The sequence below is a fragment of the Scyliorhinus canicula genome, chromosome 16 (assembly GCF_902713615.1).
Source record: "Scyliorhinus canicula chromosome 16, sScyCan1.1, whole genome shotgun sequence".
Lineage (NCBI taxonomy): Eukaryota > Metazoa > Chordata > Chondrichthyes > Carcharhiniformes > Scyliorhinidae > Scyliorhinus > Scyliorhinus canicula.
Window position 1 is genome coordinate 112349257 of NC_052161.1, and position 25075 is coordinate 112374331.

Consider the following 25075-nt stretch of genomic DNA (forward strand, 5'->3'; position numbering starts at 1 on the left):
CCGGAGCACCCGGAGGAAACCCACGCACACACGGGGAGGATGTGCAGACTCCGCACAGACAGTGACCCAGCCGGGAATCGAACCTGGGACCCTGGAGCTGTGAAGCATTTATGCTAACCACCATGCTACCGTGCTGCCCAGTGGTAGTCACCACTGTTTGTATATATCACATACATGAGATGTAATATGGTATAGCTCTTGTATACAGGTACGGGTGTAGATCCCTGCCTGCTGGCTCCGCCCAGTAGGCGGAGTATAAATGTGTGTGCTCACCGAGCTGCAGCTATTTCAGCAGCAGCTGCAGGAGACAACATATCTCTGCTTAATAAAGCCTCGATTACTCTCTACTCTCGTCTCGTTGTAATTGATAGTGCATCAGTCTGTAAGTAGCAGCTGAGAGGTGAGTTTAGAACAAATACTGCAGCAATGGCAGTCTGAGCCAGGCCACCCAATCCCGAGGGGGGACCCCGAGTCCACAATCTTGGCACCAAGTTGTTCCCCGCTCCTGCCCCTGGCCCGGGCAACCACTCCCCAGCAAGCCTGTCAATCTTTCAGGTTTTCTCAGAATATTTTTGACCTCGTGCTCTCCCTCTACAGCTATTTGCCCAGGCCCCATGTGTGAATACTTGCACTAATTTAAATCTGCGAAACCTCTGTCTGAAAGGACAGAGCATCGTGGAAAGGTGGAGCATGATTTGTCCAAGCCGTTAATGTCATTAAAATCCATGTAGATGATGGTTTTGCAGTGAAAGGAAAAGGTAGGAGATTTAGTTTCAGAGGGTCGGTTCGCTAGCGTGAGGGAATTGGATGAGAAATAAGGGCTTGCAGATGCTGATGGGTTCAGGTATCTCCAGGTGCGTAGCTGGGTCAATAAGCCATTTTCCAGCCCTCTCAGTGAAGCAGCCTTTTACCTTGCCCGAGCAGATTTTATCCTGCTCAGGGTCAGAGGTGGCCAGTGTGTCGGGATTACACCAGCAGATTGGGGGGGAGACGTGCTTGGTTGAGGGTGTGAAAGTAAAGTGGGCAGAGGAGCTGGGGCTGAACTTGGAAGAGGAGGTTTGGAGCCAACCACCTACCTACCTTGGAAGAGGTTCATGAGGCTGGAGTTTGCCTCAAGAAGGAGAAATGTACTTTTCAAGCCAATGAAGAGGCTATGTGAGTTACAGGGTAGATGCACATGGTTTGATCCCCATGGAAGACAAGGTTAGAGCAATAAAGAAGGCTCCAGCCCTCTGTGTTTAAGTCCTTCTGAGGGATGATGAATTATTATGGGCGTTTTCTGCTGAATTTGTTGACATTGTTGGCCCTGTACACATGTTACTAAAGGACACCAGCGTCGGTTTGAGAGGACGCCTCAGAGAGAAACTTTTAACAAGGGTCAGCAGCTCACGGTGGCTCAGTGGTTAGCACTGCTCCCTCACAGATCTAAAATTCTTTAAATTACAGATGGATTTGGTCTCCTAGTGGCCATATTGGGGGTGTCAGACCTGCCAGAGCGGATGTCTTAACCTTCGCCTCGTTGACTGCTCACAGGCATGTCCTGTTGGAGTGGGGGCCAACTTCTCCACCCAGAGCCTCGGTGTAGCTAGGGGATCCCATTGAGCTTTTGCATCTTGAGAAAGTTAAATGGTAAGGGGTGCTAAGAGTTCTACAAAAGATGGCGGCCTTTTATCGTGTTATTTAAAGTACTAGTCACCATACACTGTTATTGAGGAGGGGGTTTTGGTGCTGCTGTGTTTGGTTTATTTTATTTTATTGTTTTGTATTTATTAAAAAATGTTTAATTAAAATATAATTTTTTTAAAACTCAGGTCTGTGTGCTTTTCAGCAAGACCACGTGAACATTAAATATCCCAGAGAGCCCCTCGCTGTTTGCAATACAACCAATTCTAACAGCGATAGCGATCCTAGCCATGATTAAGATACTTTTAAAAATTGTGGTAGTTGTTTCTATGAAGCAGTGGTTCATGGCTCCACCCAGTGGCATTAACTGGATCATTGCAGTTAGTACAGGTCCTGCCTGCAACACAAAGATTGTCATGGTTTAATTAGAAATAAGAGAGGACATCAGAGAGAGAGAAGCAATAAAGGCAGGAGGCAGACATGCCAGTGATTTTGCATTTAGTAAAAAAATTATATATTGTAAAATTTAATGGCCAGGACTTCTGATCCCCGAGGACGTCATGCCTGGGAGGTGCCCCAGAAGATGCCCTGGGGACCCCTGGGAATTCCCCACTCAAGGACTGCATGGCAGATTTTTGGGCGATTTCCCTGCACTTGTAACCATCCATAATTCCGATTTAAATCACCTGCTGAAGGAGCTGTGCTGTGAAAGCTAGTGATTCCAAATAAACCTGTTGGACTTTAACCTGGCGTTGTAAGACTTCTTACTGTGCTCACCCCAGTCCAACGCCGGCATCTCCACACCATTCCGATTTAAATCACAGACTTCAGATGTTCCCATTCTCTTAGCAGAACCCAGGAAAAGTTAGAACGATGAAAATCACTTCTAGCTCTTGGATAACTGTACTACTGGATGCCGAGGCCCACATTTGACAACCCCCCCCAACTATCTCCCTGATTATTCGCCAACCCCAGGAACTATCCCTCCCCCCCCCCCCCCCCCCCGCCAACTATCCCACAACCTCCAGCTGCCCTTCCCAAACCCCCCCATCTAAGCTCCCCAACCCCTGACTACGCTCCTGATACCTCCGCCTTCCCCCTCCACCCCCGACCCCCTCCCCACTCCTCGATTACCCTCCCCAATCCATGACCTCACTCCTGACTCTCTGACTACCCTCCCTACCCCCTGACTACCCTCCCCACCTCCTTGATTACCCTCCCAACCACCCTCCCGACCCCCTGACTATCCACACCTCAACACGGTCCCTCCGACTGCCCCCCACCCCCCCAACACCCCCTTCCCCGTCTGACATTCAATTGCCACACCACGCAAATTCTGGCTCTTTTTGGTTTACCCAGTTACCTGGTAATCGCTCATCGGTAAACAACATATCTTCTGGGCTAAATTTGTGCAACAAGGTCTGAGAAAAAACAATGGCGTTCATAAGATTTTAATATAATTGTCGGTGAGGAAAGCCATTTAATCCATTTGATAGAATTATACAGTCTTACAGTGCAGAAGGACGCCATTTTACCCATCATAGAACATAGAACATTACAGCGCAGTACAGGCCCTTCGGCCCTCGATGTTGCGCCATTCTGTGAAACCCCTCTAAAGTCCCTCTACACTATTCCCTTATCGTCCATATGCCTATTCAATGACAATAGAGTGGTGCTCATAGAGTGGAATAGGGAAGAAAGGAGTGTGATGGAATACTCTCCACTTGGCTGGATGAACGCAGCTCCAACAACACTCAAGAAACACATCACCATCATCTGCAGACTCCCCTCCAAGCCATGCACCATCATGAGATGGAAATACATCGACATTCCTTCACTATCGCTGTGTCAAATGCCCGGAACTCCTTCCCTAACAGCACTGTGGGTGCACCGCCGGTACACCATATGGACTTCAGCGGTCCAAAAAGGCAGCTCATTGCCATTTTCTCGAGGGCAATTAGGAATGGGCAACAATTATTGCTGGCGTAGCCAGCGAAGCCCACATCCGTAAAAATTAATGAAAGATTATAAACACAAATTGTTATTTTTATTGATGATGCTGAACCAGTGTACTGTGATATAATGGGACATTAGGTTAAGTTACGAAGAATTACATCTGAAATTCATGTTAACAAATCAAGTGAGCATCTCCCAGTGGCAAATTACTGCTATTATAATGTATTTATAATTAAACTGATGATCTTAATGTAGTGTGATGGCTGATGCTTCCTAATTACAGATGCCATTGTGTTGTGAATGTAGTACAGCTACAATACACATTTGCTATAACTTTCTTTTAAATTTAGAGTACCCAATTATTTATTTTCCAATTAAGTGGCAATTTAGCGTGGCCAGTCCACCTACCCTGCACATCTTTGGGTTGTGGAGGTGAGACCCAAGCAAACATTGTGCAAACACGGACAGTGACTCGGGGCCGGGATCGAACCCGGGTCCTTGATGCCGTGAGGCAGCAGTGCTAACCACTGCTTTTGCTAAAACTTGGCAGCTACTTTAGACTACCCACCATGTTAATTCATGTGGGATATTTACTGGGATGTTGCCTGGTATGGAGGGAAGGTCTTACGATGAAAGCTCAGGGGCTTGAGGTTGTTTTCGTTAGAGAGGAGAAGGCTGAGAGGTGACTTAATAGAGACATATAAGATAGTCAGAGGGTTATATAGGGTGGACAATGAGAGTCTTTTTCCTCGGATGGTGATGACCAACACGAGGGGACATAGCTTTAAATTGAGGGGTGGTAGATATAAGACAGATGTCAGAGGCAGTTTCTTTACTCAGAGAGTAGTAGGGGTGTGGAACGCCCTGCCTGCAACAGTAGTAGACTCGCCATATTTAAGGGCATTTAAGTGGTCACTGGATAGACATATGGATGAAAATAGAATAGTGTAGGTCAGATAGGCTTCAGATGGTTTCACGGGTCGGCGCAACATCGAGGGCCGAAGGGCCTGTACTGCGCTGTAATGTTCTATGTTCTATGTTCATGTGTTTAAGTAGAGGGTCACTCCAGATTCACTTAGTGTTACCATATGGCTGGTAGCCACATCTGTCTCTGAGTTAACAAATAAAAATCTGTGTTTAAGCTTCACTAGCCCAGTGTAGTTAAGATCAGAGAGGTTCTCAAGGTTTTGATACTGAGACCCTCCTCCAAGTTATAACAATCCCACAGATTCCTCATAATGCGATGCATATTGTTCAACTCTCGTTATTAGTTATATTATTACAAAACTAATTCTTGCTTGTCCTTCTATAATACATTCTTGGCAATTAAATATTTTGACCATTTAGAGGGTTTGAAAGATTCATGGGACAACATGCCCTCTGTGATACCGAGGCAGGGAGGTTTTACCCCTGGGCTCGGATAGCTGATCTCAGCCAGAGTGGCAGGTGATGTGTGGTGGCCAGAGCTTAACGGGGGAACATCAAGAGTTGCCAGTTTTTGTGAGGGCCACCAACAATCCAGCATGAGTTTGTAGAGTCAAACAGAAAGTGACTTATTTACAACAATATGCACACAGCAGCAGTGGTTCACCACTGCGTCCTTCTCTAGCCAGTACTGTTTTGTTATGCTCTTGACGTAGAATAAGCTGCTTCCTTGATGTACACTCTGACAAAGGAAGGTTCAGACTTGGAGATAGCTTTAACACATTTATTAAACTGTTAACAATTCTCCCACTTGGATTCGACTCTCCTGTTAATCCTGCTATAGCTACTCAGACTGACGAACCAGTCTGCTATAATCCACGTGGTGGGTGTTATGTGTTTCGAATCAACCCTGTGTACTCACTGAGTGTCTCCACTGGAAAGAGGAAGATCATGTGTGCTGTGTCCTTTTATATGGGTTGGTGTAATGCCCTCCTGTGGTAGTGTCACCTCTGTGTGTATCGTGAATGCCCATTGGTCGTGTCCTATCTTACTGACCTATTGGTTGAATGTCTGTGTGTCATGTCTCTGGTGCTCCCTCTAGTGTCTATCTAGTCTACGTGTATTTGCATTAACCCCTTGTGTATTTACAGTGATGCATATAACCACATTCCCCCTTTTTTCATGTTACATATTTTCTGTACAGTGTTAAAGAAAATTGAACAAAAACAGGTAGATAAGTGATGCTATGTACAAGTTATGATAACAGTGATCATTAAACAATAAGTCCAAATCATATGCATGAGTCCAAAATTCATTAATCATTATGGTCGAGTGTCTTTCTTGTTTGGTTAGTGAGTTGGTGATGTTGATGGTGGCATTGCTTTGTAAACGCCGTCAGTGTCCCTGTGCGTAAGGACACAAAAAGTGGTCAAATCACTTTGTTGTCTGATTTGGAGTCTTTTTTTCATCCGATGCTTGTGGTAGCGACGTTTGATGGCATCTGTCCTGAAAGCCATGTTGCCTGTTGGTAGTGCAGCAAACATGAATTGGTAAGATGCATCGTCCTGCCATGGTATGTCATTGTACTGAGCTGAGCAGTAACAGTGTCCCGCATTTGCAGAGTTGTACCATGTCGTACCAGTCGTAGTTCCATTGTTGTTGTCTTTGTCGTGCTTGTTGTCCTCGTTGTTGCCTTTGGTACCGCTTCTTGTTATTGTCTTTGATGTGGTTGTCATAGGTTGTGTTGTTGTGTTGGTTGGTTTTGTTGTCGTGTTTGCTGCGCTCAAGGGCCACACTCTGTGGATAATACGAGTCCTTCACACAGTTACTCGTGTCAGTGTGCTTTGTGGCATCTGCTGTTTCCTTGAGCGTGCCGTCACTGAGTTCGCGGCGTTCCCTGTCTAGAGTCATGTCCGGCTTACTTGAATCAGCTTTGGCTTGTCGATGCTCCCCGCCTGGAGTCTGGTCTGTTTCATCTGAGTCAGTTTTGGCTTGTCGATGCTCCCCGTCTGGAGCCCTTTCTGGTTCACCTGAATCAGCTTTGGTTTCTTGCCGCTCCCTGTCCGGAGTCATTGCAGGTTCACTTGCATTTTCTGAGGTTTCTTGATGCTCCACGTCTGGAGTCAAAACGTTCCGGGATGCATTTTCTTGTGGAGAGGCTCAAGCAAATGAGGTTTGAAGTAACGTGGTGTCACCGGAGTCACCAGGAGTCTCACTGTGATTGTCGAGTGCCTCTGTACACACTAGCTGAGGTCTGTCACGTTGCACATCTGGTATGGGAAGTGGGATGCCGTCGTCAATTGTTGCACATACAGTGGGTAGCCTTGTCGTTCACTGGAGCATGGTAGACTGTCATAGTCTTCTTGCTGTTCACTTGAGAATGGCAGACTTGCATTGTCTGCTGCTGGTTGCTCAGAGGAGATTGCTAGACCCTCATGGTCTTGTTCATGCAAGGACAGCGCTCTGGAGTTTTGCGTTCCTTCTATCGTGCAGGCTGTCCACGAGCTTGCTGCGGAGGCTTGTGTCACTCGAGTCACTTCTTGGTCATGCAAGGACTGTGCTCTGGAGTCTTGCGTTGCTTCTATCATGGAGTGTGTCCACGAGCTCGCTGTGGAGTCTTTCATCGCTTTCTGTGTGGAGGCTGGGACCCTTCGTGGTGCGTGGACCACTCTCTGTGTGGCAGCAGGCCGCTCTCTGTGGGCTTGTACCGCTCTCTGTCTCTTGGCGCAGGCCGCAGCATAATCCTGCACTCACGAGTCGGGATGTCATATATGCTGGGCTGAAGATTCCCCAATCCGATGAACTCGCCGTCGGGGTCTTTTTAATGTACAACACGTCTAGTTGCGGTTCAGATTTGGTCACTGGGGTAACCACCTCCCAAGGTGAAATCTTCGTCTGAGTCATTGTCTTCCAAGACCATATCATCACGTTTTGTGTCGGAGATGGCATTGGGCTCGCGATATCCAAAGAAGAATTCAAGGTCTGATTCATAGTCTTCAAGGACTGTATCATCTCTTTGGGTGCTGCTAACTGCTTGTTGCAGGGTTCTGCAAAGGTTACTTTCAGCTACTGGTCGAATTTCAGACATTGTGCTGTTGTTCCAGATGAAAGAATCGGGTTTTACGGCTTTAAAACTTTTTTTTCGTGTTTTAGGACATTTCCCCTTTAAGTGGGCGTGGTCCGGGGCCTCTGACATCATGACGCGTGTGACGTAGGTCAGAGGAAGCGATTGCGCATATCGCTGTTCCTTTACTTGGGCCCTTTTTCGCAATTGCGCATGCGTGGCTTCTCGCGCATGCGCAAACGGACCTTCCCGTTCTGTGCGTTTCTCGCGCAACTGCGCATGTGCAGCTCCTTTACCAAGATGGCTGCAATTCAAAACTGCAGATTTCTTCAATGGAAAGCCTACCTTCGCCTCGTGGTGAGTTTTGGCGCCTCTTTTCCTGTTTTTTCTTGTATGTTCCTCAAAGAATTCTTGGAATCTGTCCAGGACTGCCTGGAAGTCGCGCTTGTTTTGCCCCTTTGAGTATTTGAAGGTCTGGAAGATTTTAGCTGCTTTTGGACTTGCGATGGTAAGTTGAAGCTTTATTTTCTCTGCATCCGCCACGCCATCTAGGTCGGACGCTACCAGATAGATCTCGAATCTCTGCCTCAACGCACGCCAGTTTTCACTGAGATTGTCTTGGTACCTGAGCTGCTGTGGAACCGGAATCTTGAACATCATCTTGCCTGGCTGCTGTTGCTGGTTGTCACTGTTTGCTGAGTTGTAACTATATAGATTTAAACAGATCACTCCTAGGTACCATGTTTTGTTATGCTCTTGACATAGCATAAGCTGCTTCCTTGATGTACACTCTGACAAAGGAAGGTTCAGACTTGGAGAAAGCTTTAACACATTTATTAAACTGTTAACAATTCTCCTACTTGGATTCGACTCTCCTGTTAATCCTGCTATAGCTACTCAGACTAACTAACCAGTCTGCTACAATCCACGAGGTGGGTGTGATGTGTTTCGAATCAACCCTGTGTACTCACTGAGTGTCTCCACTGGAAAGAGGAAGATCATGTGTGCTGTGTCCTTTTATATGGGTTGGTGTAATGCCCTCCTGTGGTAGTGTCACCTCTGTGTGTATCGTGAATGCCCATTGGTCGTGTCCTATCTTACTGACCTATTGTTTGAATGTCTGTGTGTCATGCCTCTGGTGCTCCCTCTAGTGTCTATCTAGTCTACGTGTATTTACATTATACCCCTGTATATTTACAGTGATGCATATCACCACAGGTACCACACTGGCCAGCTCTATCTGTACTGCTGCAACTACTAATGATTCCCCTCATTGGGCGAGCTCTTGGTCCCCAAGAAGCACAGGGTAACAATTGTCCCAGCCAATAGGATCCGGACAGGTTACAACACCATTCATCAACAGCTGTGCTGGAACATATGGATGCCATGTGATGACCAGGAGGCGAAAACCCAGCATTTGACTGTTTTTGTCTCAGTTTCCAGTATTTTATTTTTGTTAATGATTAAGTTTGTCAACTCTGATTGGGCCAAGGGCAGCATGGTGGCGCAGTGGTTAGCATTGCTGCCTCACAGCGCCGAGGTCCCAGGTTCGATCCCGGCTCTGGGTCACTGTCCGTGTGGAGTTTGCACATTCTCCCTGTGTCTGCGTGGGTTTCGCCCCCACAACCCAAAGATGTGCAGGCTAGGTGGATTGACCATGCTAAATTGCTCCTTAATTGGAAAAAAATGATTTGCGTGCTCTAAATTTATTTTTTTTAAACTCGGATTGGACCATATTCCGGAGTTTTCATCATATGACATGCCGCCTCCGACCACTCCATGCAGAGGTTACACCCCACAGTTGAGGTATAGTTTTATATCCAGCACAGATAAAATTGAAATTCAGGCCTCTGTATTTCCTTAAGTTTGCATGTTTAACGGTGGCATTATATGTTTTTATTCACACCTCTACCCCTCAAGGTGTTTTTTAAGCCTTCTGGTTGAGCTTCACAGAATCACAGAATTCTTACAGGACAGAAGGAGACCATTCGGCCCATCGTGTCTGCACCAGCTCTCAGAACGAGCAATTTACTTAGTGCCATTCTTCCACCTTCTCCCAGTCACACTGCACATTGTTCCTTTTCTAATAGTCGTTTAATTCTCTTTTGAATGCCCTGATTGAAAATGCTCTACATATTCTCAGGCAGAGCATTCAAGACCTTAACCACTTGCTACATGAATACGTTTTCCTCATGTCACTTTTGCTTCTTCTGCCAATCACTTTAAATCTGTGCCCGCTCGTTCTCGAAGTTTTCACAAGTGGGTATCCTGATCACTCTTGATTTTGAACATCTCTATCAAATCTCCTCTCAGACTCATTTTCTCCAAACAAAACAGTCCTAACTTCTCCAATCTATCTTCACAGCTGAAGTTCCACATCCTTGGCCACTATCTAATGATTTTTTTTCTGCACTCTCTCCAATGCCTTCACTTCCTTCTTAAAGTGTGGGCTCAGGTGTTTTAGTACTCTCATGGATGTCTGGGCTCTCAGCCCAGAATACATAATGAGGCTTGGCTGAGAGCCCAGAAATGTATTAGTCTGTTAAAACACCTGAACCCCAGTGAAAACATTTCTGTTTGATAATTCTAGCTCTCTGATCTATGTTGTCAATTGCACAATGTTTGTTTACACAAGACAAAAAGGTTTCAAATGCTTGCAGTTTTAGCAATTGAAACCTTCAAGGGTCTGGATGATTAACATTTATTGGGCTGTAGTAAAAATGAGTTTTTCTTTAAAAAAGTGGAAAGTTATCAAATGACTGTTGAAAGCCTTTTTCTAGGGCGGCACGGTGGCACAGTGGTTAGCATTGCTGCCTACGGCGCTGAGGACCCCGGGTTCGAATCCCGGCCCTGGGTCACTGACTTGTGTGGAGTTTGCACATTCTCCCCGTGTTTGCGTGGGTTTCACCCCCACAACCCAAAGATGTGCAGGATAGGTGGATTGGTCACGCTAAATTGCCCCTTAATTGGAAAAAATTATTGGGCACTCTAAATTTTTTTTTTAATAAATTTTTTTTTTAAAAGCCTTTTTCTACACATCTTACTGTCATTATAGGGTCCATTGCTTCTCTGCTGTGTATAGTGGGTGAACGTATGAGTGGCATAAGGGGACAATGGGTTGTTTGGTGAGGCATTTCTTGGCATGGAGTGCATAAGATGCCATAAGAATTGTTTGGGGACATACCTTAGCAATGAGGGGTCATGGGGTGCTGGGAGACATAAGATGGCATGGATAGGGCATGGGGGAGGGGTGCAGCATGTGAGGGGTGAGGACTGGAGGGTCATTCTGATTTTATTGTAACTGGGATGAAGTCCCACAGAGCCAAGGCGGGCCTTCTGAACAGCCCACCTCCACACCCGGCAACCCCAATGGCTGTCATCAAACCTTTTCCCGATTCAGCTGGTCCGTTCTACTCCCCGCCCTGCAAAGTGAAAATGCGCTCCTTCTTGGCACCTTCTCCTGAGGCGGACGGGCCGAGGCAGAAATTTTCCCGACTCCTGTTACCTCGATGATTAAAATCTGTGTCCAACCTTTCAGGTCTATAAGTGTAACCTTCCTGCAAAACTGAGAAAAATTTGAAGCAAATGGTTGACATTGTCCAATGCAAAATGGGTGCCAGCGATTTGGGAACCTGTTCTCCATCTCTCTCAAATTGTCCAGTGAATTCAACCACCTATTTTACATTATATAATTTTTTTTTTTTTTTTTTTTATAAATTTAGATTACCCAATTATTTTTTCCAATTAAGGGGCAATTTAGCGTGACCAATCCACCTACTCTGCACATTTTTGGGTTGTGGGGGCGAAACCCACGTAGACACGGGGAGAATACCGTGAGGGGCCTCACGGTAGCATGGTGGTTAGCATCAATGCTTCACAGCTCCAGTGGTCCCAGGTTCGATTCCCGGCTGGGTCACTGTCTGTGTGGAGTCTGCACGTCCTCCCCGTGTGTGCGTGGGTTTCCTCCGGGTGCTCCGGTTTCCTCCCACAGTCCAAAGATGTGCGGGTTAGGTGGATTGGCCATGCTAAATTGCCCGTAGTGTAAGGTTAATGGGGGGATTGTTGGGTTACGGGTATACGGGTTACGTGGGTTTAAGTAGGGTGATCATTGCTCGGCACAACATTGAGGGCCGAAGGGCCTGTTCTGTGCTGTACTGTTCTATGAATCTATTCTATAATGTGCAAACTCCACACGGACAGTGACCCAGAGCCGGGATCGAACCTGGGACCTCAGCGCCGTGAGGCGGTTGTGCTAACCACTAGGCCACCATGCTGCCCTTACATTATATAATAAGGCTAATTTTTATTAGTAGGCTTACATTAACATTGCAATTAAGTTACTGTGAAAAGCCCCTAGTTGCCACACTCCGGCGCCTGTTCAGGTACACAGAGGAAGAATTCAGAATGTCCAATTCACCTAACAAGCACGTCTTTCAGGACTTGTAGGAGGAAACCGGAGCAGACATGAGGAGAACATGCAGACTCCGCACAGAACTTGACCCAAGCTGGGAATCAAGCTTGGAATCAAACTCCGCATCTATCTGGCTGCATCACAGCCTGGTATGACAACTGGTCGGCGCAAGACCGCAAGAAACTTCGGAGAGTTGTGAACACAGCCCAGTCCATCACACGAACCTGCCTCCCATCCATTGACTCCATCTACACCTCCCGCTGCCTGAGGAAAGCGGGTAGCATAATCAAAGACCCCTCCCACCCGGCATACTCACTCTTCCCACTTCTTCAATCGAGCAGGAGATACAAAAGTCTGAGAACACGCATGAAGTGACTCAAAAACAGCTTCTTCCCTGCTGTTACCAGACCCTCTTATGGACAAACCTCATTAACACTACACCCTTGTATGCTTCACCCGATGCCGGTGTTATCCAGTTACATTGTGTACCTTGTGTTGCCCTATTATGTATTTTCTTTTATTTCCTTTCTTTTCATGTACTTAATGATCTGTTGAGCTGCTTGCTGAAAAATACTTTTCATTGTGCCTTGGTACACGTGACAATAAACAAAATCCAATCCTTGTACTATGAAGCAACAGTGCTAACCACTATTGCACAAACTCATCATAACGCCTAATATATGTACAGCCCTTTAGAATGTCTCTGGAAGATGTATTAGTGCATGTTTTCCCTTTCTTATTTTTTTCCATTTGGATTTATAATTTAACACGTTTTTTTAAATAGTTAAAAAGGACTGCCCATTGTGATACCGAGCCAGTGAGGTCAGATGTTTTACCCCTGGGCTCGGATAGCTGATCTCAGCCAGATTAGCAGATGATGTATGGTGGCTGGAGCCTAACGGGGGAAACATCAAGAGTTGACAGTTTTTGTGAGGGCCACCAAGAATCGAGCACGGGTTTGTAGAGTCAAACAGAAAGTGACTTTATTTACACCACAATGCACACAGCAGCAGTGTTTTAGCACTGCGTCCTTCTCTAGCCGGTACCACACTGGCCAGCTTCATTTATAATGCTGCAACTACTAATGATTGCCCTGCCCCCCTCATTGGGTGACCTCTTCTTCCCCAAGAAGCACGGGGTAACCAATTGTCCCCAGCCAATAGGATCCGGGCTAATTATAACACCGTTCCTCAACAGCTGTGCTGGAACATATGGATGCCATGTGAGGACCAGGAGGTGAGAACCCAGCATTTGACCGTTTTTGTCTCAGTTTCCAGTATTTTCTTTTTTTTTGTCACTGATTACGTTTGTCAACTCTGATTGGGCCATATTCCAGAGTTTCCATCACATGACATGCAGCCTCCGACCACTCCATATTCCCACCATTGATTGCTCGGTATATCAAATGGTTAGGAATGGTGGCTACAATCTCCACAATGGTCACTGCTGCAGATACTGCTGTGTCCATTATCTCGTTTACCACAGTATTCGTCCCAAGACTACAGTGCATGCTGGTTGTGTTATGACCTTGCTGTTTGCTGTGAGTCTGGATGGAGTGAATCAGGGAATAAAAACGTCGCCGAGATTTTCAACTCGTATTGCTTTTAGGAGAATTTAGGGGATTCATTTGTAATTCTGAGAGATTCCAGGCCAATCCAGAAGGGATGGTAATCCTACTAGCGAATGTAATCTTTACATAATTAGGTGGGGAGGGAGGGGGGCGTGAGTGGTTGGTTCTGCATGCAGACATGTCTCTTGGGTAACCACAGCATCCTAGCATTTAGTTGATAATTTTAGTGAGAATGGAAAGAAATGTCATCCGATGTAATGTTCTCAAATCATGGAGTGGGGCTTCCTCCATCGCTTGCTGACTCTGATGAAAATGCCACCATTAATCTAGCCTACGACATTGATTGAAGGAATGGTAATATCTACTTTTAGGCTCTAATAGCATGTAGTATTCCATGGTATTTCAGTTCCAAAGCTAACAAGACTCAAGATTTAGATGGGCCAACAGTCAGAGAGGAACATATACTCAGAAGAAAAAACAGTTCCAAATGTTCAAATCTCAGTAAGAACCGACCATACAGGCACCAGCAACACTGGAGGTCCATTTTAAGATATGCAAGAACAGTTTGGACAGTTTTTACTGGTACCATTCAACTTTTAGTGATTTTTCCTTTTGGCTCGGGGCTGAGGAGGCTATTCAGCCTCTTCAAGCATTCTGCCATTTAATTGGATCGTGGCTGATGTGTCCCTTAACACTATTTATCTGTCTTGGCTCTGTTACTTCATTCTCCTCCCTAACAAAAATCTATCAATCTCAGTTACGATATTTTTTAATTGACCACTACTCTACTACACACCCCCTCCCCCCCCCCCTCCCCCCCCCCCCCCCCCACACACACACACACACACACACACACACCTTCCAAAACAGCTATTTGTAGGAACAATCTTCCTGATATCTACTACCACTTGAATAAATAATTGCTTCCTGGCATCACCCTTAAATCATAGAATTTACAATGCAGAAGGAGGCCACTCGGCCCATCGAGTCTGCACCGGCTCTTGGAAAGAGCACCCTACCCGAGGTCAACACCTCCACCCTATCCCCATAACCCAGTAACCCCACCCAACACTAAGGGCAATTTTGGACACTAAGGGCAATTTATCATGGCCAATCCACCCGACCTGCACATCTTTGGACTGTGGGAGGAAACCGGAGCACCCGGAGGAAACCCACGCACACACGGGGAGGATGTGCAGACTCCACACAGACAGTGACCCAAGCCGGGAATCGAACCTGGGACCCTGGAGCTGTGAAGCAATTGCGCTATCCACAATGCTACCATGCTGCCCTGGCCTAGCTCTAATTTTAAGGTTATCATCCCTTGTTCTGGACTGTTCCTCCTGAGGAAATAGTTCCTCTCTATCGCAAGCAAAACTGGAGTCAATGGGAATCAGGAGGAAAGCTCTCCACTGGTTGGAGTCATACCTGCCACAAAGGAAGATGGTTGTTTGAGGCCAGTCACCTTACTCCCGGGACATCACTGCAGGAATTCCTCACCGTAGTGTCCTGGGCCCAACCATCTCCAGCTGCTTCATCAATGAGAGCAGCTCCAACAGCACTCAAGAAGCTCGACACCATCCAGAACAAAGCAACTCACTAAATTGGCACCCCTTCCACAAACATTCAATTCCTCCACCATCGTCGCACAGTAGCAGCAGTGTGTACCATCTAGAAGATTCACTTCAGGAACTCACCTTCCTTAGGTAGCACCTTCCAAACCTACAACCACTATCATCCAGAAGGATAAGGGCAACAGATACCTGGGAACACCACCACCTGGAACTTCCCCTCCAAGTCACTCACCACTGTGACTTGGAAATATATTGCTGTTCCTTCACTGTCGCTGGGACAGCATCCTGGAACTCTCTCCCTAACAGCACTGTTGGTGGAAGTACACCTTAAGGAGGGCGGCATGTGGCCCAGTGGTTAGCACTGGGACTGCAGATCTGAGGACCCGAGTTCGAATCCTGGCCCTGGGTCACTGTCCGTGTGGAGTTTGCACATTCTCCCATGTCTGCGTGGGTTTCACCCCCACAACCCAAAGATGTGCTGGTTCGGTGGATTGGCCACACTAAATTGCCCTTAATTGGAATAAGAAAAATAATTGGCTACTCTAAATTTTTTTTAAAGTGCACCTCAAGGGCTGCAGCAGTTTGAAAAGGTAGCTGACCACCACCTTCTCAAGGGCAATTATGATGGTCAACAAATGTTGGCCCAGCCAGCGAAGTCAATGGGAATCAGGAGGAAAGCTATAGACTATTTTAATCATCTTAAGCACCTCAACTATATCACTCCTTAATCATCTGCACTCAGATGAGTAAGTACCAGCCCAGTCTATGTTATCTGTTCTCATAATTTAAATATTTTTGGCCAGGAATTATTCTGGTGACTCTGCATTGCACCCTTCACATGGTCAATATTTCCTACGACAGGATTTGCGCCGGAAAATGAATGCAGCACTAAATGTTAGTCTAACCAGAGCTTCATAGAAAAAGTTATATGACTTCTACTCCTTTGTATTCCAGCTCCTTGAAATTAAGGCCAATATTCCATGAGTCATTTTAATAAATTTTGTGTTTGTCTATTAGTGATTTCTGCATTTGGACCCCGACATTGCTCTGCTCCACTATAGTCTCTGCTTCTGATCATTTAGAAATACTCTGATCTGGCATCCTGTAAAGGAACAATCCTCTGGGCCCTGGCCACAGCAGCACATCCACCCCCCTCAACAAGGTAGCCCGGTGGTAGCGGCCACGCTGAGAACGTGGACCCAGTTGAGACAACACTTCGGGATAACCAAAATGTCCCTTATGGCCCCCATCTGCGGCAATCACAGATTCCCCCCCCCCCCCCCCCCCCCCCAGCCATGCTAGGTACCACCTTCAAAAGTTGGAGGCGGCACGGGGGCACACTGACGGTCGGGGACTTCAACGTAGGGCGCAGACTGGCGACACTGGACGAATTGACGAGGAAGTGGAAACTATCAAGAGGACAGGAATTGAGACACCTCCAAATAAAGCACCTCCTCCTCAAAGAGACAGTAGGGTACCCCGAGGGCCCAGAAAGCACCCTACCAGAGGACCTGATAGGCACAAGCAACGAGAAGAGGGGGCTATGTGGTAAAATATACGGACAGCTACTGGACAGAGCCCGAACACCACTGGACGGGACCAGACAAAAATGGGAGGTTGAACTGGGGACAGAGGAAGGATGGGGACTCTGGAGCGAAGCACTGAGCAGGGTGAGCTCCACCTCCTCCTGTGCAAGGCTAAGCCTAATGCAGCTGAAAGTGGTGCACAGAGCCCACCTGACCAGAACCCGAATGAGCAGGTTCTTCCCGGAGGTGGAGGACAAATGTGAACGGTGCCAGAGGGGCCCGGCCAATCACACCCACATGTTTTGGGCTTGCCCCAAGCTTGCTGGGTTCTGGACAGCCTTCTCCGAGGCAATGTCCAAGGTTGTGGGGGTGAGGGTGAAGCCATGCCCAATAGTGGCAAACTTCGGGGTATCGGAGCAGCCAGAGCTACACATGGGGAAGGGGGCCAACGCCCTTGCTTTCGCTTCCCTAATCGCTCGCCAGAGAATCCTGCTCGGCTGGCGTTCGGCAGCACCGCCCAAAGCTGCAGACTGGCTCGCTGACCTCTCGGAATTTCTCCACCTGGAGAAGATTAAGTACATCATCCGAGGGTCAGAGGAAGGCTTCCTGGATACTTGGGGGCAGTTCGTCGGCCTGTTCTGAAACCTGTTTGAGGCCAGCAATGAGGGGTAAGCGAGGGGAAAAAAAGATGAAGAACCAAAGGACTGCGCAACCCGGAAGGGGGGAGAAAAATTGGGAAACCAAGAGAGAAGAGGAAGGGTGCTGAAACCAATGGGCGGGGGGGGGGGGGGGGGGGGGGGGGGGAAGGAGAGGATATCATAGACCAATCCAGAGGGCAACAAAATATACATACAGTTAGTCAAATGAAGGACAAAACAAACCTCTCTGTAAAATAAAGCAGATTAGCGCAGGCAAGAAAAATGTTATGTATATAAGTAACAACTGTTTATAAATATGAGTAAAGGCAATAAAAAGATTTTTAAAAATAGAAATACTCTAATCTATCTTTCTTATGTCTAATATGGACCTTCCCAACATTAAACTCCATCTACCACAGTTTACCTAACACTTACCTATCAATGTCCATTTGTAGCTTTCTGTTCTCATCTACATTAGTTACTGTGCTGCCGCACTTGCTATCTTCATCTGAGTAATGTACAGATGTAATGAAAGGCTGATGCCCATTTAGATAGATGGCTGGATCGAGAGATGGATAGATTAAAATCGAAATATTTCCAGATGTGAGAAATCTGGAAGAAAAAGAGAAAACACTGGAAATGTTCAACTTGTCTGGCAACCTTTGTGAAGAGAGAAACAGCGTTAAAATTGCGGGTCAATGATTGGGAAAAATAAAATGAGGATTTACCATACCAGCCTCCCCAAACAGGCGCCGGAATGTGGCGACTAGAGGCTTTTCACAGTAACTTCATTGAAGCCTACTCGTGACAATAAGCGATTTTCATTTTCATTTCATTTCATAAAAGCTGTGCCAGTTTTTAAACAAGTATAGAGACAGGGAAAAAGGTGAGGGGGAAAGGACAAACGGGAAGGTCTGTGATAGAGCATCAATGAGCAGTATGTTGAGGAACCAACAAAGGAACAGGCTATGTTCATTCTTTTTTTTTTAAATTTAGAGTACCCAATCAATTTTTTCCAGTTATGGGGCAATTTAGCATGGCCAATCCACCTAGCCTGCACATCTTTGGGTTGTGGGGGTGAAACCCATGCAAACACGGGGAGAATGTGCAAACTCCACACGGACAGTGACCCAGAGCCAGGATCGAACCTGGGACCTCGGCACCGTGAGGCACCAGGGCTAACCCACTGCGCCACCGTGCTGCCCGAGCTATTTTCATTCTTATGCAAAGAGAGAGAAGGAGGGATATTTAATAATATTATCTTTAAAGAATCTTGAGGGAATAGTGACCATAAGGTGGAATTTTGCATTACGTCTGAAGACAAGGTGGTTCAAACCAAAATTAGGAATTTAAAACAAGACAAAGGGAATTATGAAGGTACGAGGTTCAAGTTGGCTGTGATGAATTGGAAAACACATTAAGAATGTCTGATGGTAGACAGGCACTGGCTAGATTTAGAAAACCCCATCAGGAAAAGTGAATTAACTGTGGCTAACAAAGGAAGTTAAAGATTGCATAAAATCAAAGGAAGAGGATTCTAAAGTTGCCAAAAAGAAAGTAATAAGATGAAGATTGGGAGGATTTTAGAATTAGCAAAGAAGGACCAAGAAACTGATGAAGGAAGAATAGGATATTAACATGAACTAGCAAGAAAAGCTAGTAAAAGCTTCTACAGGTATGTAAAAAGAAAAAGATTAACAAGGACAAATGTGGTTCCATTAAAGGCAGAGGCAGGGGAATTTATAATGGAACCTAGACTGGCAGAGAAGTTAAATAATTACTTTGCGTCTGTCTTCACAGAGGAAGATACAAGATATATCCCAGAAATAATAGTGAACCAAGGGACCAGTCAGAATGAGGAACTGAAGAAAATTGATATTTGTTTTTAAAAAAATAGTACTGGAGATATTAATGGAACTGAAAGTTGATAAATCCCAGGACCTGATGATCTACATCCTAGTGTTGAAAGAGTTGGTTGTACAGATAGTGAATGCATTGGTGGTTACCTTCCAAAATTCATTTGATTCCAGAATCGTCACTGCAGAATAGAAGATAGAAATGTCACCTTATTATTTAAGAAGAGAGAGAGAGAAAACAGGAACAAAAACCTATTAGCCTGATGTCAGCAGAGGGGAAAATGCTGAGTCTAGAGTGATTGTAAAGAGTCAACAGGGATTTATGAAAGGGAAATCAAGTTTGACAAACCTGTTGTAGTTTTTTTGAGGGTGTTGCTAGCAGTATAAATACATGGACAAGTGAATCCAGTGCAGGATTTTTCAAATTGCGGGTGGGAGTCGGGAGGGTCGCGGAGCGGTCAGTCACGACGTTCCCGATCATGGAAGAAGCACCTAACAGCTATGACCAGTTTTTAAATTGAGAATGCCTGCCACAACCGGCTTTGAAATAGAATGATGCAGTCTTCCAGCCAGAAGCGGCAGCAGAGAGCAGGTCACATGCCTGGCATGTACACTCACGTCACGTGCCCTGTATATCCGTGCTTTTGGTGTGAAATCACGGACGAGAAATCCCTCCTTTTTCTAGCTGCGAGCAAGCAAGGCAACAGGACTGCGAAGCACTGAAGATGAATCGTTGTAAAGAAAGAAAAAAATGAAATCAGGAACAAAGCAGTGTAAAGATGATTTCTTGAGGTATGGCTTTGTTAATTGTGCCCATGCAAATCAGGGTGCAAAGCCCATGGGCGCGATTCTCCCAAAACGGGATTCCAGTGAATGGAGCTCCTCAGTGCAGAAAATGGGACTGTGCAGCCTCATCGGGGCGTTCCCCGCTGAGGCCTCGTATCTACCCAAATGTGAGTTCAATAGCGTGGTGTGCCGGGAAACATTTGGATAGATGTCCTCGCTACGGGTCTCTGTTCCCATTTGGGTAGATTGCTCTCGTGGTGGTGGTGCATAAGTAATGTTGTCTGCATGGTTCATAGACGGGCACCAACATGTTGAACGGATGGATGGATGGTGGCAACTGGCGAACTGTGATGATGCTACAAATAAAACAAGTTATCAGAATTCATAACATAATTATGGACAATCATTGAAATAAAAATAAAGTATAGAATAATAAAAATGTTGCACAATTATGAACGTTTCAGTATACCAATACTTACATAACGTTTCAAAATGCAGGATTCCTCAATATGCGGGTTAAAAATGAAAGGTCTACAGCGCTCTGCATTCACGGCAGCACAGTGGTCAGCACTGTTGCTTCACCTCAGCCGGTATGCTGCGTTTCAAACACTCGCTAATTCTATGAGTTTGTTGTGGCCTGGCCAAAATGTGAAGGATCTTCTCATACTATGTAGCTCAATCGAAGGCTGTTCACCTAAGGGCTGGTTTAGCACACTGGGCTAAATTGCTGGCTTTTAAAGCAGACCAAGGCAGGCCAGCAGCATGGTTCAATTCCCGTATCAGCCTCCCAAACAGGTGCTGGAATGTGGTGACTAGGGGCTTTTCACAGTAACTTCATTTGAAGCCTACTTGTGACAATAAGTGATTTTCATTTCATTCACAGCACAAGTAACCCAGGTTCTATTCCTGGCTTAGGTCACTGCCTGTGCAGAGTCTGCACGTTCTCCCCGTGTCTGCGTGGGTGTCCTCTGGATGCACCGGTTTCCTCCCACAAGTCCCGAAAGACGTGCTTGTTAGGCAAATTGGACATTCTGAATTCTCACTCCAGGTACCCGAACACGCGCAGGAGTGTGGCGGCTAGGGGTGGGCAACTTCTGTGGGATTTTCACAGTGACTTCATTGCAGTATTAATATAAGCCCACTTGTGTCAATAATAAAGATTATTATGAACAACAACTCCCATAAGTCATATGGTCGGGTTAATCAAATTCACGTTTGAGTTCATTGAGTGCATCCTCCAGCCGACACAATTTGCCCGCCCCGTAAAGGACATAAACCTGCCTTTACAGATGTGGCCACCCGTCTGGCTGTTCCGACAGCGAAATCTCCTTTACAAATATGGCAGCTGCGAGGCGCTCGGCCGCCGTCAGGCGCTGCTGCGGGAGGTGGTCGGGAGATTGTTGCGCGCTCCGAAGCGGAAGCGTGGGGGCGGGGCCGGATTGTCAGAGTGCGCATGCTCCGTCGTCTGGGTCGGAGCCTGAGCGTGAGGCGAGTTTGTGGGGGGGGCGGGGAGAGAGTCATCTGAATGCGGCCTTAGCAACGCTGCCTGCCTGCCGGAGCCTGAGGCCGAGCCGAACGCTGGAGCAAAGAGGCAACATCAAGCAACACAACCATCTCACCGTGAACCTACCCCCGGCCTAGCCTAGCCATGCTGGAGGGACTGGCAGCCTGGGTCCTAAACACTTACATTGGCAAATATGTAAATAACCTCAACACAGACCAGCTCTCCATAGCCCTGATGAAAGGTACTCAGAACATCAGCAACTTTAACCAGCGCTGCCCTGTCACTCGGGCAGGTGCCACTGCTTCTCTGTTTTGGTGTTTAATTCATCAGGATTTTTTTTTTGCAGCAACTTTTAAAATCTCACGGTTTAACATTTAACTCGGGGCAATTCTGATAAGAGCCAGGCTGCTGTGATATTTCTTATTTCAATTATAATCACAGACTTGGTGACTTTAGTTGATGAAGCTGCTGCCAGCCTGCGGGCTATTTCCCAGGAAGCTGCTCCTTGTTTTAACAAAATTGACCTTGCCCTTGTGGCTGCGTACTTTCACTTTCTCAAAAGAATTGGCCTTCTTTAAGAGCACACGCATTTCTCCCCCTCGGCCTGGTTTCCCCTAAGAAAAGGTTCATTTTAAAAATTGGATGTTTGGCCCTTGTCAGCTGCCCCTGTGGTCTTAAGTTCCAACTTGCTGATTCAAACCCATGACCAAAAAATTAGATGAGGAAAGTAGAAGGGGGCGGATACGGTGGCACAGTGTTAAGCACTGCTGCCTCACAGCAACAGGGACCCAGGTTCAGTTCCGGCCTCGAGTGACTTTCTGTGTGGAGTTTGTACATTCTCCCCGTGTCTGCGTGGGTTTCCTCCGGGTGCTCTAGTTTCCTCTCTCAGTCCAAAGATATACAGGTTGGGTGGATTGGTCATGATAAATTGCCCATAGTGTCCAGAGGTCATGTGGGGTTATGAGGTTACAGGGATGGGTGGGCGACTGGGCCTGGATGGGTCTTTGAGAGGGATGGTGCAGACTCGATGGGGCAAATGGGCTGCTTCTGCACTGTAGGAATTCTACTGCAGCATGTAGTTAGCACTGTTGCTTCACATCGCCAGGGACCCAGGTTCAATTCCTGGCTTGGGTCACTGTCTGGGTGGAGTCGGCACGCTCTCCCCTTGTCTGCGTGGGTTTCCTCCAGATGCTCCATCTGGTTTCCTCCCACAAGTCCCGAAAGACGTGTTGTTAGCGGAATTTGACATTCTGAATTCTCCCTCAGTGTAGCAATATGGGGACTTTCACAGTAACTTAATTGCAGTGTTAATGTAAGCCGATTTGTGACAATAAGAAATATATATTAATGAATTGGGATAGTCACAAGACCATTGATTGTATTTTGTATTGGTTTAATGGGGTGTTAGTAGCAATATGGAAATCTGGTCAGTAACCAGATTGGCAATTGCCATTGAAAACTTGAATTAAGCATTTTTGCCAGGGTCAACATTTGTCCATCCCTAATTACCCTTGTGAAGATGGTAATGAGCTGCCTCCTTGAACCGCCGCAGTCCATGTGGTGTAGATAAATCCACAATGCTATTATGAAGGGAGTTCAAAGTTTTGATCCCATGGCAGTGAAACAACAGCAACATATATTCAGGTCAAGATGGTGTATGCCTTGGGGATAACTTGTAGGTAGCAGTGTTCCCATGCATCTGCTGCCTTCATCCTTCTTGCTAGTAGATGCTGTGGGTTTGGAAGCAGCAGTTGAAAGAGGCTTGATGAGGCTACACTACATCTTGTGCATATTACAAACTATTGCTATTATGTGGTGGTGGTAAAGGGAGTGAATGTTTAAGGCGACGATTAAATGAGCTGCTTTGTCCTGGATGGTGTTGAGCTTCTTGAGTGTTTTTAGAGCTGCACTCGTCCAGGCAAGTGGAGAGTATTCCATCACACTCCTGACTTAGGCCTTGTAGATGGTGAGCAAATGGGGAGAGAGGAGGTGAATGTACTGCAGAATTCCGAGCCCCTACCTTGCTCTTGTAGTCATTGGTCGAGTTCAGTTTCTGGCTGTTGGTAACCGCCGGGATGGAGGCCTCAGTGATGGTAATTCCATTCTCTTGTGTTGTGGATGGTCATTACCTGGCACTTGTGTGGTGTGAATGTTACTTGCCACTTACCTTTGTAATAATGCAATGTGGTACGTTGTAATGCAGTGTGGTAAGTTTTCAAACCCTGCCAATGCTGGCAGAATGGAAGGATTTGTGCTTTTTTCTAGGGAGGAAAATGGATAGGTTTGCTCTGTATCTAATTCATTGTCCTGTAATGGCTGAAAAAGAATTCAAAATTAAACCTACTGCCTTGAAATAATTTCGTAGCATCTAATATGTTTGTAACATATGCTGTTTGAATGTTCTGGAGTAATTGGGGCTGTAAGAGGGGTGATCAAAAGCTTGGTGAAAGAAATGGCTTGTAAGGAGATTCTTAAACAAGGAGAGGGAAAAATTAAGTTCGCTTTGAGGGGATCTGTGCAGGGGTTCGCCCGGAGGTGGCAACCATTTATTGACTTCTTTGCGGGAGAGTGAGCGTCAGCAGGGGGTGGGTGGGGGGGGGGGGGGGGGGGGGGGTAGGTAGGTAGAGTAGAGGAGGAGGGAAAATATGGCGGGTAGTACCGGTGGGAGAGGAGCGGGCTTGTGCAATATGTTATGATTGAAGTATTGAAAGTACATGGATGTTTGCACATTTTTGCCTTTTTTGCTTTCTTTCTGATGATGTCTGTAACTGTTTATAAAGCCAAAAACTACCTCAATAAAATTGTTTATTTAAAAAAAACAAGGAGAGGGAGATAGCGAGGGGAGTTTTAAACAACCAATGGTGTGACTGCTGATCATGTTGCTAAGGCAGGAGGATGCAGTGACAGAGAAACAGAGTTTGAGGGGGTGGGTGTTGAACTAAAGGAGATAATACAGAGCTAGGGTGGATGAGTTATGAAGAGATTTAAACATAAGGAACACCATTTTAAATTTGAGGCCTTGGGAAACTGGGCAATGTAGGTCAGCAAGCACGGGTGACAGGGTCTTAGTCTGGGACAGGATTTGGGAAGCAGAGATTTGGATGAGTTGAAGTCATGGAAGGGTGCCAAACAGAGCCTTTGTAGACTTGAGACTGGTAGTGACAAAGCATGGGTGAGGATTTCAGCCATAAGTGAGGTGAGCAACATTACAGAGGTGGAGGTCGGCAGTCTTTGTGATGTCGACAATATGTGGTTGAAGGTCCATTTCAGCATTCCAATCTTGTGTGTGGAGAAAGTAATTTGAGTTTTGAAAGGCAGTGGTGAAAGCTGGTGGATAAAGTCTGAGTCCACATTTGGAGGACTTTGAGATGATGGACTAAAAATATTACACAAGCATATTGGCGCAATTTAGTGTATTGACATTTATGTGTGTGCGTACGTGTGTGTTTTCTGTTGTGACCTTTGCGAAATAAGTCTAATTTATGTTCTTTAACTTTTGAGAACTAACCACTTTGCAACAATCTCCTGTGTAAGTGTTTTAATGCATCTTGCATTTATATCCAATTTTCTGAATTCTTGGTCTGAAATGAATGAACGATTAGAATGGTAAATAGTTTGAGTATGTTGTATTGCTGAGGGAAAC

At 46.2% G+C, this 25075-nt stretch overlaps 1 protein-coding gene across 1 annotated transcript in view; it reads left to right on the top strand.

The window, feature by feature from the left end:
* Window positions 1-21404: 21404 nt before the first annotated feature.
* Window positions 21405-25075, top strand: part of vps13d (vacuolar protein sorting 13 homolog D) — a 302778-nt gene continuing 299107 nt past the window's right edge. The window contains 1 exon segment of the mRNA XM_038821608.1: window positions 21405-21673. Coding sequence (XP_038677536.1) covers window positions 21577-21673 — 97 coding nt within the window. The 5' untranslated portion in view covers window positions 21405-21576.